The 14,322-nt window shown below is 37.6% G+C and overlaps 1 protein-coding gene across 6 annotated transcripts in view; it reads right to left on the bottom strand.

The window, feature by feature from the left end:
* Window positions 1-14,322, bottom strand: part of KLHL8 (kelch like family member 8) — a 66,379-nt gene that overhangs the window by 17,506 nt on the left and 34,551 nt on the right. For 3 of the 6 annotated variants that reach the window (XM_055297060.2, XM_063610258.1, XM_063610257.1), the window contains 3 exons: window positions 7,088-7,636; window positions 5,040-5,226; window positions 310-453 (listed from right to left, as the gene is read on the bottom strand). In XM_055297060.2, coding sequence (XP_055153035.1) covers window positions 310-453; window positions 5,040-5,226; window positions 7,088-7,636 — 880 coding nt within the window. The remainder of the gene's footprint in view (window positions 1-309; window positions 454-5,039; window positions 5,227-7,087; window positions 7,637-14,322) is intronic. The other 3 variants (XM_063610256.1, XM_055297062.1, XM_055297063.2) reach the window with 3 other exon arrangements.

Here is a 14,322-nt window from a genome sequence, read left to right as displayed (position 1 = left end):
TGGGCATAAAAAAGCTGATATGTAATTATAATTTGAGTTCAATAAACATTTTTCCTTGGTTAAGTTTTTTGGTAACTGTAACTCAGAATAGTTTAACTCTTTATATCTCTTTTCTCTGATATTCATCTCCACATTATGCACACTGAGCATCTGTGGGCACAAAGCAAGTAAATTATCACTAACCAAGCATTGTATTTAAAAATAATTTACAATTTAGTCATTTTCTTATATAAAAATAAATTCTCAAAGTTGAAATATTTTAAAAACAGCATTGTGATCATGTGATATTTCAGACAAGAGTGGACCCACCTTCCACAGAGATTACACCCACATGTCGCCTTCGACTATTCATTTCTGGTCCGAAGAACCAACTGTTTTTGTTGATAGAATAGCATTCAATACTGCGAAAGGGGTCACCAGATCCACCTCGACCACCTACACAAAACAGCACACCTAAAGGTAAAGCCACAAAATAGAGATAAATCATAGCTGCCAAATTGAAAAAAATTAGAAAGCCAAAACTTTGGGTAAAAGCAAAAAGACAAAAAAAAAGTTATTTGGATAGTATTCAATGTTATGTTACTAGATATCTAATAAAATTTTCTTCTTGTCCCCTCAAAGAATAGGATATATCAACTATCTCTGCTTGCTAATGTCCCACTACAATATGGTTTATACTCTCACCTCCCTTCTAAAATTACTCTTCCTAAGGTCGTAATAAAACCAATCAGCCTCTAAGTTAATTTCTCCCTGAACACAATTGCAACATTTGATATGCTGATCATCCCATTTTTTGGGAAACATCTTACTTCCTTGATTTCTATCAGTCTCCTTTTGTCTCCAATCATTTATTTCCTTCTATGTTTTCCATGTTCCATCCTTAGCCCATTTCTCACATATTTTTTGCTCATACAGGAAAAGTTAATCCTTTTGTTTTAGATTCCATCTATATCATAACACCTTCCTATATACATTTCTAAGCCACATCTCCACTTGATGTCCCACAGACACCTCAAACCCAACAAGTTCAAAAGGATCTCCCTTTCTTGCCTACCTAAACAATCTCTTCCTTCCCTGTGGTGTCCTGTCTGTTCCTCTCTATTCCCAATGCCACTGAGAACAGTTCATGCCCTCATCACCTATTACCTAACTACCGCAAAATCCTGTCCTCTCTTAATACTTAGCTGTCTTTTTGCTTTCAGATTGTCAACATAGTAAACTAATGAAAAGGCTCTTTTGATAGCCTTCCATTACCTACACCAGTACGTCTCAAAAACTTTAGTGAATGCCACTGAATTGTACACTTAAAAATGGTTAAAATGGGCAGGTGCAGTGGCTCATGCCTGTAATCCCAGCATTTTGGGAGGCTGAGGCAGGAGAATCATTTGAGGCCAGGAGCTGGAAACCAGCCTGGGCAACAGAACAAGACCCTTATCTCTACAAAAAAAATTAAAATTAGCCAGGTGTGGTGGGTCATGCCTGTAGTGCCAACTATATGGGAGGCTGAGGCAGGAGGATCACTTGAGCCCATGATTTTGATGTCGCAGTGAGCTATGATTGCACCCCTGCACTCAGCCTGAGTGATGGAGTGAGACTCTGTCTCTAAAAAGAAATAAGACAAAAAAATGCTTAAAATGGTAAATTTTGTTATATATATTTTACCACAATTAAAAAAAAAAACAGTGTAGTGTAATTCAGAATCAGCTGGAGGGCATAAAACACAGATTGCTGGGCCTGACTTCCAGAGTTTCTGATTCAGTAGGTTTGGGATAAGTCCAAGAATCTGCATTTCTTACAAGTTCCTAAGTGAACGCTGATGCTGCTGGTCGAGGGGTGACCACTTCCTTCATACTCTGAGCAGCAAAGGCTGCCTTACAAGGTAAAACCTTATCACAGCATAAAGGTCTTCCAGGATCTAACCCAATCACCTCCCCTCTTTCTTTCTCTTAAACTTCATGCTCCTGCAACTATGCATATAGTACACATCTTTGGCGTTCCTATAGCACTTCTGGTAATTAGCATTTATTCAGCACACAGTATTAAAATGATCTGTTATGCTGACATCTGTTACCAGAGTCTAAGGTAGGTTAAGACTGTGTATTAAGCAATTATGCATTAACAGGGACTAGCACAGTACCTGCCATGTACTAGGCATTCAATAATTGTAAAACGAACTGAACACCCTTACCCTAACTAGCATTCAGAAGAACATTTATTTATTATTCACAACCAAGGCTAAGGTTTACTTTCTCTAAAAAACTTTTTCTGACTCTTCCAAGATAAAAAATAACTACTGTATTCTTTGTAAGTCCCATTATACCTTATGAAGATATAAAAGTACCTGTTAAAACTTTACTACATTTATTTATTCAAATGTCTGTTTTCCTAGACCAGACAAGTTATTCCAAAATAAGTCTGGCTATATTCTGTATGTGCCTGCATTTCTTATGCTTAACCCAGTGAATTTCACATGGTAGGCACTTAATAAATGTTTGCTGAATGACTGCATAAATGAATGCCTGGTAGCTGCTTGTACTATCTTTTTCAACTAATTCAATATTTTAAGTCAGACAAATTTAAAGTCAGAAGAGCAGCAAGTTATGGTGGCTCACACCCATAATCCCAGCACTTTGGGAGGCTGAAGTGGGTGAATCACTTGAGCCCAGGCGTTCGAGGCCAGCGTGGGCAATATAGTGAGAGACCCACTCCCTACAAAAAAGAAAAAAAATTATCTGGGCATGTGCCTATGGTTCCAGCTACTCAGGGGGCTGAGGGAAGAGGACTGCTTGAGCCCATGAGGTTCAAGGCACAGTGAGCTGTGATTTCACCATGGCATTCCAGCCTGGATGACAGAGCAAGATCCTGTCTCAAAAAAAATTTTTTTAATAAAAAAAAGAGTTGGAAGAAACTGTGAAGATCATTTAGTCAAATTGTTTATAAGTAAACAGAGGCCTTGATTAAGAAATTTGTTTATAAGCTGGGCTGGGCACAGTGGCTCATACCTGTAATCCAGCACTTTGGGAGGTTGAGGGAGGTGGATTATTGGAGGTCAGGAGTTCGAGACCAGCCTAGCCAACATGGTGAAACCCTGCCTCTAGTAAAAATACAAAAAAAAAAAAAAAAAATTAGCCTGGCGTGGTGGTGCACACGAGAATCTCTTGAACCTGGGAGGCATGGTGAGCCGAGAAAGCGCCACTGCACCCCAGCCTGGGTGACAGAGCGAGACTCAGTCTCAAAAAAAAAAGATAAGAAATTTGTTTATAAGTAAACTGAGGCCCTGATTAATAAATTTGCCCAAAATTACAGATGTTCAATGGCACAGCTAGGATTATAATCCCAGAATGTAATGTTAATCTTTGATTAGATTTTCTTTAAGTGGAAACTAGTATTTCATCTATATAGTTCACATAGGAACATAGTATGGAAGGAAAAAAAAAAAAACTAAAATAGAAGTAAAAGACCAGGATGCATATCCTTTCTCTGCTATTTCTATGCGTGGCCTTCAGCATACTTTTAACTTAATTCTTAGTCTCCTCATCCTTAAAATGGAATAAAACCACCTATTTCAAAATGAGGATCAAATCCTTATCTAAAACCTACTACATAAAGTTCCTTCAGTCATGTAAGAGTTCATTTATATGACTGTCTAGTACATTTTGGCATATAACCTAGGCTGCTAAGATGTTATTTGAATTCAATTCTGAGTTTGAAGAATTTCATAAAATACCCTGACTTTCTAAATTCACAACAAAAAAGCTATACAACTAAAAAAAATCAATTCTTGGGCCGGGCGCGGTGACTCACGCCTGTAATCCCAACACTTTGGGAGGCCAAGGCGGGCAGATCACGAGGTCAGGAGATTGAGACCATCCTGGCTAATACAGTGAAACCCCGTCTCTACTAAAAATACAAAAAAATTAGCTGGGCATGGTTGCGGGCGCCTGTAGTCACAGCTACTCAGGAGGCTGAGGCAGGAGAACGGCATGAACCTGGGAGGTGGAGCTCGCAGTGAGCCAGCCGATATCACGCCACTGCACTCCAACCTGGGCGAGCAAGCGAGATCCGTCTCAAAAAAAAAAAAAATTAATTATTTACATCAACCTATAAAAAATGAGGATAATTAGTTTCATGTTAAACTAATTATCTAGGAGAACTACTTCTTCATAGGTAAGTGTATGACTTTCAGCATTTCTTTGTATTACCTAGATAAAATCTCATTCTACTCATAATCAAGTATTGCCTTTTGTTGTTGTTTTCAGGCTATCTCAAAGACCTCATTATTTGATAACTGCATATTTAGATAGCTCCATATATAGAGGAAGTCTCTATTCAGAGCTCCTCTTCCTAAATTTCTGAACCTCATGTATTCACTCATGTCTCAAATATGTTACACTTTATAAATATTTTATTAAAAAGTGATATTTCTTATAGCATAATGTCTTAAAAAAAAGAAGCAAACATGAACTATTTTCTTGGGAAAAATTATAAAGTCCAAAAATTGTATCAAATAAAGGTGAAACTGCATGCCTCCTAAAATACAAGGGCTTTAGACTCTAAGAGTTTAATATAACCCATTATACAAATGTTAGCTATGTTTAGTGCCCTTTTTATTTGGTAAAATGAAAAAACAAATATTTAGACACACAATATATTTCAAGCTCCATGTTTGGCCCTAGGGATAGAAACCTAAATAAGATACTCAGCTGTCTTTGAAGAACTTAAGACATGTCAAATGAATAAATGACAATGCAACGTAGGGAACCAAGTTCAGAATCGGGGAAGATCTCAGAAGAAGAGATATTTCAGTAGGCTCTTCAGAGTACACAGGACTGATTATGACTTTTTAAAAAACTGACTTATTGGTAAAGCTAAATAATGTACAGTAAAAATTATAAATACCTATATAAAATCGTATTTGCCAATTATTACTTTAAGGCAATCAGACACTAATTATATTACAACTAAGTCTGGGCACACATGAACAACCCTCAAATACAACAAAGATCCTTCCAGGAGAAATGACAAAATAATTTGGTTACCAGCAGTATGCTTCCTTGGGGTAGTCCGAATGGAGTATTCAAAGTCAGGTACTGCTCTGCTACTCAAGTGAAGGTGGTAATTTCTTGCTTCATCCAGTAAATCTCTACATTTTAGATTTTGCTTGACAATCTGTTCTTTTGCCACAACACCCATAAGAAAATCAACTGGCAACAATGGCAGACGAACCTAAGATCATGAATAGTTGCAATTAACAAATTTTATATTTTCCTGGGAAAATATAAAGTCTAAAAATTGTATCAAATAAAGGTGAAAACAAGATGAGTAATTCTCCACTTCTACTGCAGCATGTTCTCTTTTTAAAACTTAAGTTGTTACTTCATGAAATCTAACATGTTCATGAAATTCAATGTACCAAATTATAAGCAATTTCCAGTATTGGTCTGCTCAAATGAAATCAGACTACACGTTAAATTATATCCATCAACTTTAAATATCGGTTTAAATAGGCTTTATAATTGAATTATCTTCATTCAAATTGCTTACTTCCAAAAACGGTACTGACATAATCACAAGGCCCTTCTGTTGATAAAGGCACAATCAAAACAAAAGTGCTGTGCTTTGTTCTTTTGCCTTTTTAAGCCAAGATTAAACATAGGGAAATGTGATTTCTTACTTAAAAATGTAAAAATTCGTATCTGAAACAAGTGTTGTTTTCTTCAAATTAATGATCTTGGAAGAGAATACACTAACTTAGGGATGCATCCCCTCTTTCAACAGAGGCATTCACCATTCCTCTATTAAAGATACACTGATTTTCCAGTGGATTAAAGGGGATGATGAAACCAGGTAATGCTATTTTGAGTTAAAAGCACACACACACGTAAGGGGTTGAGTCCAGTCTCTCTCCCCAGCTGCAAGACTTTGTTGCAGCAGTCCCTGTATCTATTGTTATGGCCCCCCTTGAATGAAATCTGCCTTACCATCTTAAAGAAAAACACATATACACAAATAAGATATAGCTGCAAAATAATGAAACTTTCCATTTGCTTTGCTGACAAACTTACTTTCAAAATAATTCTGAGAGAGAAGATCTAAACGTGTTTTGAACTTTGATACTTATATGAATGCATAAATATTGATATGCACTTGAAAAAATGTCTTATCATCACACTTTGAATAGGTTTACTTCATCTGCCTATAAATATCTAAAATGAAAACACTGGTAATTATAAGCACTTTCATTCTTCTTCATTCTTCTATTTGTTTAAGTTTCTGATAATGCATTAAGAAACTTTGTTATTAAAAATCATGAGAATTATCACTGAGTGCTTTTATCAAGCACTAAGTTTTAACAAAGCATTTAGTTTAGAAAAAATAAGTAAATAAGAACATTCTTCTTTTAAGTAGCAAAATGTCATTTTACTTCTCAGGAATAAATGAAGAAAGGAAAAAATGGAGGAAGGGAAGGAGGGAAGGGAGAGAAAGGAGAGGAAGAAGACAAAAGAAAAAAGATCACAAGGGCCTATAATCTTCTTATCCTGGTAACTCCTATTGACAGTAAAAAATAACAGTAACAATAATGAGACACATTTCTGAGGTTTAAAAAAAAGTCAAACTACAGTGAAAAAGGAAAATAGAAAGTGATGTCCTATGGTTGTTTACATAATAAATCTACACACATTATGAATAACTATACTTTTATTAGCAAAATAATTCATTAAAATTTAGAAACTTCATTATAAAACAATAATTATAAAGTATATTAATTTAGAGCTATTTCCTCAAACCATTTTCTATTGGCATAAATAAAATATTCATCATTAGTATCGCAAAGGAATATTTTAAATATTCAGGTTAAAAAGCAGAGAATGATATTGCTAATTCAAATGTGACAAATTTAGATTCATCCTGAAACAACACAGCAAGTTAACAGAAAAATTAGAGAGCTAAAAGCCATTTTTATCATTTATTACATCAATAATTTCTATATTCCTTGAAATAATCTACACTTTTCATAATAAACGAAGCATGTTGATTTGCTTCCATATCATTTCATTTCTGTGTGAAATCTTATTTCAGCCCCTACCTGTGCAAGTGTTTCATCCAACCATTTGGAATGATGCTGAGGATTGGCAAGAAGCCACTTGATGGCAGCATTATAGACCTGCTTTTCATTTTCAATATTTAGATCACTGGAGGACAAAAGCTTATGGAGGTGCTGCGGTGATACACTTACAAAGTCTTCACACTCCACTACTTCAGTAAAATGGTCACAGGCATACTGATCCGCCATGTCCATTAAGTCTATTCGATTGTGACTTTCTGCAAAGGCTCTTACTGCCAGGCAATTGGAGGGATGAAAATGTAACTTCATGTATTCACAACAAGCTCTAGCCACCAGTTCAACCTGCAGAATACAGGCTGCATATAAGAGAGGCTGGACGTTGTCAACAGTCAAAGTGAGCCGTGAAGAATAGACAAACTTTACCAAGTCTTCTATTGCGTCACCATCAAAATCTCTAATCTCAATCAGCGTTTGCTTGGCTTCAGCCATTTCAGAAAGAAACATGGCTCTAAAGTAGGGAATAACACAAGCCAATACCAGCTTGTGACAAGAGATTAGCTTTGAGCCAACCTGTTCAAAAGAAACCAAGAAAGATTCAGTTTAATATCAAAATCAGCTTCAGGTCAGCATTTAACATGTGTGTGTAGCAGGGACAAAATTTCCTGACAAATTTAGAGTATCTTTTTATAAGGCAATCCTTTGATCACTTACTTTCAATGTAGGCCAGTTTCTTAAAGTCAGGCAATTTTCATCTTCCAAATTAACCATATATCATATATATATATATATATATATATATAGTTTTTTAAAATTAAAAAAAATTTTTTTGAGACAAGGCCTTGCTCTGTTGCCCAGGCTGGAGAGCAGTGGCGCAATCTCAGCTCACTGCAACCTCTGCCTCCTGGGTTTAAGCGATTCTCCTGCCTCAGCCTACCAAGTAGCTGGGATTACAGGCGTGCGCCACCACACCTGACTAATTTTTGTGGGTTTTGTTTTTTCAGTAGAGACAGGGTTTCACCACGTTGGCCAGGTTGGTCTCGAACTCCTGGCCTCAACTGATCCACCTGCCTCAGCCTCCCAAAGTGCTGGGATTACCAGTGTGAGCCAATGCACTCGGCCTCTTTTGTATACGTATCTGTAACATACACACAACAAACCATGATTTTCTATGTTATATTTCAAGGACATTTTGTGAATTAATACCAGCAAACGTCAGTTAGCACTCATTACGTGCCGACCACTATTGTAAGTGCTGTTTTTTTTTTTTTTTTTGAAATAAGGTCTCACCCTGTTGCCCAGGCTGGAGTGCAGTGACATGATCATGGCTCATTGCAGCCTCAACCTGCTGGGCTTGAGCAATCCCCCAAGTCAACCTCCCAAGCAGCTAGGACTACAGGCATGCACCACCACACCCAGCTAATTTTTGTATTTTTCAGTAGGGACAGGGTTTTGCCATGCTGCCCAGGCTGGTCTCAAACTCCTGGGCTCAAGTGATTCACCCACTTTGGCCTCCCAAAGTGCTAGGATTACAGGCATGAGCCACAGAGCCTGGCTTTCTAAGTGCTTTTCATATACTAACTCAATTGTCCCAACACCCCTATGAGTAAGTACTATTATTATCCACAATTTATCAATCAGAAAACTGAAGCACAGAGTAAATATTTAGTAGTATTTACTATGAGCTCAACTGAGGTTTTGTATTTTCTATTTACATTATCTTGATATAGCTCACATAAAAGCAGTAAAAAAAAAAAAACACTGCAATCTCATCACCTTAATTATTGAAAAATCAGATAGCTTCCAACAGTGTGCTATTACAAATAGCACAGTAGTGAACTTCTTTGCAACTAAATCTTTATTCACATTCTCTATTATTCCAACAGATAAATTATTGTTAAGTACAAATGCTGCTTCAAAGGATACAATGTGAATATGTGAATACATAATGTCAAACTGTCCATTTCTGAGCTTCTTACAGTATTTGCATCATATCTTGAGTGTTAACTTAAGAAATACTTTTTGTTGTTGTTGTTGTTGTTGTACAAAGTCTATGCTGCCCAGGTTGATCTCAAACTCCTGAGCTCATGCAATCCTCCCGCCTCGGCCTCCGAAAGTGCTAAGATTATAGGCGTGAGCCATCATGCCTGGCCATAGTTGCCAATTCGATGAATAAAAAGATCTCATCTTTCTTTTTGCTCTTAAGATTGAATCATTTATAAATTTTGAGCTATTTGTATTTCTTCTATGAACTACAAATTTTTTATCTATAAGTACTCCTCATATAATCAGAGTATTAGGCATTTGTCATACATATTTCAAACTCCTCTTTTAGTTTGCTTTCAAATTTTATTCTCTTATATAAAAACCCTATGGATTTTTATATAATTAAATGAAGTCTTTTTGTTTTAGGTACCCTGCTAGAAATGGGAATCATTCTAATATTCTATATTTACTTCACGTATTTTTTATACTACTTTTATGGTTTTATATTTTACACTTAAATTTTTACTTACATCTGGAAGTTTTTGGTAATGAGTGGGAAGATATCTTCTTTTTAATATAGTATTTATCCCATTTTCCCAGGAGTTTATAATAATCAAATACAAGTAACAGTTATAGTACTATTTTAACAATTTTCCTGTTTTCATGTAGTGTTTTGATTATATAATAAACTTAACAGTTGTATCTCATTATTTGAGAACTAATTTTAAAATGACAACTTCTGGAGTGTTCAAATGTATCAATGGTTTTGCTTATAAAAGCCCCTTCCTCAGTCTTTTTTCACTAATGTGGAGGAAGACGCAGTATCACTTATTTCAGAAAGTATAAGACAATCATTTCTGTCTGTTATACTATATTAAATTTTTTCACAGAACTCACAAGGCAGTATTTAGATTCCATTGAGACTAAAGTTGTAATGTAGATTATAACATAAAGCTTGGCATGTTTTCAAATTCACATCAGCTCTAAAATGGGATCTGAAATTTGATATTAAATAACTTTTAAATAGCCTAAGCATATCCTTTAAAAAATTATTTCCACATGCCACCACTGGGATTCAGTTTCTATGCAAATATTTGTAAGTCTCACATGACTTAAACCTGCTCCATTAAATAACTTGCCAACACTCTCTCACATAATAGTATCATAAAATAGGGTTCTACAATTTCTAGATAACCATCATTTTAACACTTGCCATCCAAGTTGTACACATCAATGGCCAGCAAGTCGTTTTCATGTTGTTTTTAATAAGATTCTGTCCCTTTACAATTCTATTTGAGTCTTGATTCAAACAAACTAAAATGTGGCTATTTAACACATACACCCCTATTTACCCTTTTAGAATAAATATCTATCTTTATTTTATAAAGATCTTTCAGCCACATGTATAAATAGGAACAGCCAAAAATTTGGCTTTTTAATGCACTGATTCTCCTTTGATGTTATATAGTTCATTACATTCCTGAAAGTTTATTTGTACATTTTCTTTCTCTGGTACATAAAAATAATTACTAATTACCAAAATCATTTCATTAGAAATTTGAAAATGAAAGGAATCAAAGTCTAAAGACCTGATGTTTAAAATTGGATGAAAAACACACAAGCTACATAATATTAGACATTACCATGTAATTTAGAATTATATAAATACTATATGTCCCTGATACTACTTAATTTTCTAATTTACATTCTTTCTTTGTTAGATCAGTGAACGTGTGACTAATTCAAGAGACTATTACAAAAGAAAAACCTTAGACAATTAAATTTAACAGAGTTTAACTGAGCAAAGACGGATTCAAGAATTGGGCAGTCTTGGAACAGAATAGGTTCAAAGAGACTGGTGCTGGTGCATAGTCGAAAATTATTTATGGACAGAAAAAGGAAGGTGACACACAGAAAACAGAAGTGAGGTACAGAAACAGACGGGTCAGTTACAGCTCAAGGTCGGCCTTACTTGAACACAGGTTGAACAACTGGTTGCCTTTAATTGGCTGAAACTCAGTGATTAGCACAAGAGTAGGTTGCAGCCTGTTTACACATCCAGTTAGGTTACCGTTTACTGTGTACAGAGAAACTTTTAGGCCAAGTTTAAAATATGTAAGGCGGGAGCTTTAGGCTAAACTTAATTTAACAGTAGGCAGGGAAAAATCATGTCACACTTCAGTATTAAAATATGTAGAATATCAACATTCATTAAATGATTGCTTAGACTTTTGTTTAAAAAGCTTGAAACATCAACTATTAATAAAAACTTTGAGTAATTTTCCAGAGATTAGCCAATATGAATGGAAATACAACGAAAATAAGACTTTTGGATTAGTAAAGCACTTGACTATCAACATATAAAGCATTCCTAACTCCACTAGTTAGGACTTCATCATGGCTCTTGAGCGCCACTTGCTCGAGCCCGCTCCCACTCTGTGGAGTGTACTTTCATTTCAATAAATCTGTGCTTTTGTTGCTATTGAAAAAAAAGAGTTCACCATGGTTAACATTTATTTTGTAAACTATCTCCACTTCACTTAAAAAAGTTTAGTAAAGAAAAGGCTGGGCGTGGCTCATGCCTGTAATCTCAGCACTTTGGGAGGCCGAGGAGGGCAGATCAGGAGGTCAGGAGATGGAGACCATCCTGGCTAACATGGTGAAACCTCGTCTATACTAAAAATACAAAAAAAAAAAAATTAGCCAGGCATGGTGGCATGCACCTGTAGTCCCAGCTACTTGGGAGGCTGAGGCAGGAGAATCGCTTGAACCTCGTTGGCGGAGGTTGCAGTGAGCTGAGATTGCACCACTGCACTCCAGCCTGGGCAACAGATTGAGATTCCATCTCAAAAAAAAAAAATAATAATTTTAGAAAAAGTAAAATTTTATCTTAGTATTATTAACCATTATATATACAGGAAAATTTTCCCTATCAGTTGAAAAATGCCCTTCTACTCTAATATACTTTAACATTCATCATTAGCAACTTATGCAAGCATCTTCTTTAATATCTTTTACTCTACATGTATATTATTCATTACCATTTCAATGTTGTTTTGACATTTACATTATGACTGATTACTGTAAATACTATTATAGTGGATATACAGTTGCATAACTTTGTGGGTAACAATAATCTTGATACTTGAAAATAAAAAATAACCTACTAGCCAGGGGCACTGGCTCATGCCTATAATCCCAGCACTTTGGGAGGCCACGGTAGGCGGATCACCTGAGGTCAGGAGTTCAAGACTAGCTGGGCCAACATGGTGAAACCCCATCTCTACAAAAATACAAAAATTAGCCGGGCATGATGGTGGGTGCCTATAATCCCAGCTACTCGGGGGGGCTGAGGTGGAAGAATCGCTTGAACCTGGGAGGCGGAGGTTGCAGTGAGCCGAGATCGTGACATTGCACTCCAGCCTGGGCGACAGAGCGAGACTCTGTATTTAAAATAAAAAAAAAAAGGGGGTGGAGCCAAGATGGCCGAATAGGAACAGCTCCGGTCTCCAGCTCCCAGCCCCAGGGACACAGAAGACGGGTGATTTCTGCATTTCTGCTTGAGGTACCGGTTTCATCTCACTAGAGAGTGCCTAACGGTGGGTGCGGGACAGTCGGTGAAGCGCACTGTGCGTGAGCCGAAGCAGGGCGAGGCATTGCCTCACTCGGGAAGCGCAAGGGGTCAGGGAGTTCCCTTTCCTAGTCAAAGAAAGGGGAAACAGACGGCACCTGGAATATCGAGTCAGTCCCATCCTAATACTGCGCTTTTCCAATGGGCCTGGAAAACAGCACACTAGGAGATTGTGTCCCGCACCTGGCTCAGAGGGTCCTATGCCCACAGAGTCTCGCTGATTGCTAGCACAGCAGTCTGAGATCAAGCTGCAAGGTGGCAGCGAGGCTGGGGCAGGGGCGCCCGCCATTGCCCAGGCTTGCTTAGGTAAACAAAGCAGCCAGGAAGCTCGAACTGGGTGGAGCCCACCACAGCTCAAGGAGGCCTGCCTGCCTCTGTAGGCTCCACCTCTGGGGGCAGGGCACAGACAAACAGAAACTCAGCAAGAACCTCCACAGACTTAAATGTCCCTGTCTGACTGACAGCTTTGAAGAGAGTAGTGGTTCTCCCAGCACACAGCTGGAGATCTGAGAACGGACAGACTGCCTCCTAAAGCGGGTCCCTCACCCCTGAGCAGCCTAACTGGGAGGCACCCCCCCAGTAGGGACAGACTGACACCTCATTCAACCGGGTACTCCTCTGAGACAAAACTTTCAGAGGAACTATCAGACAGCTGAATTTGTGGTCTCACGAAAATCTGCTGTTCTGCAGCCACCGTTGCTGACACCCAGCCAAACAGGGTCTAGAGTGGACCTCTAGTAAACTCCAACAGACCTGCAGCTGAGGGTCCTGTCTGGTAGAAGGAAAACTAACAAACAGAAAGGACATCCACACCAAAAACCCATCTGTACATCACCATCATCAAAGACAAAAAGTAGATAAAACCACAAAGATGGGGAAAAACAGAGCAAAAAAACTGGAAACTCTAAAAAACAGAGCACCTCTCCTCCTCCAAAGGAACGCAGTTCCTCACCAGCAACAGAACAAAGCTGGATGGAGGATGACTTTGATGAGTTGAGAGAAGAAGGCTTCAGACGATCAAACTACTCTGAGCTACGAGAGGAAATTCAAAACAACAGCAAAGAAGTTAAAAACTTTGAAAAAAAATTAGAGGAATGGATAACTAGAATCACCAATGGAGAGAAGGGCTTAAAGGAGCTGATGGAGCTGAAAGCCAAGTTTCGAGAACTACGCGAAGATTGCAGAAGCCTCAGTAGCAGATGCGATCAACTGGAAGAAAGGGTATCGCTGATGGAAGATGAAATGAATGAAATGAAGAGAGAAGGGAAGTTTAGAGAAAAAAGAAAAAAAAGAAATGAACAAAGCCTCCAAGAAATTTGGGACTATGTGAAAAGACCAAACCTACGTCTGATTGGTGTACCTGAAAATGATGGGGAGAATGGAACCAAGTTGGAAAACACTCTGCAAGATATTATCCAGGAGAACTTCCCCAATCTAGCAAGGCAGGCCAGCATTCAGATTCAGGAAATACAGAGAACGCCACAAAGATACTCCTCGAGAAGAGCAACTCCAAGACACATAATTGTCAGATTCACCAAAGTTGAAATGAAGGAAAAAATGTTAAGGGCAGCCAGAGAGAAAGGTCGGGTTACCCACAAAGGGAAGCCCATCAGACTAACAGCTGATCTCTCAGCAGAAACTC

The sequence above is a fragment of the Symphalangus syndactylus genome, chromosome 10 (genome assembly GCF_028878055.3).
Source record: "Symphalangus syndactylus isolate Jambi chromosome 10, NHGRI_mSymSyn1-v2.1_pri, whole genome shotgun sequence".
NCBI classification, from domain to species: domain Eukaryota; kingdom Metazoa; phylum Chordata; class Mammalia; order Primates; family Hylobatidae; genus Symphalangus; species Symphalangus syndactylus.
The sequence above is the reverse complement of the archived record's forward strand: the minus strand, read 5'-3'. Positions and strand labels throughout refer to the sequence as shown.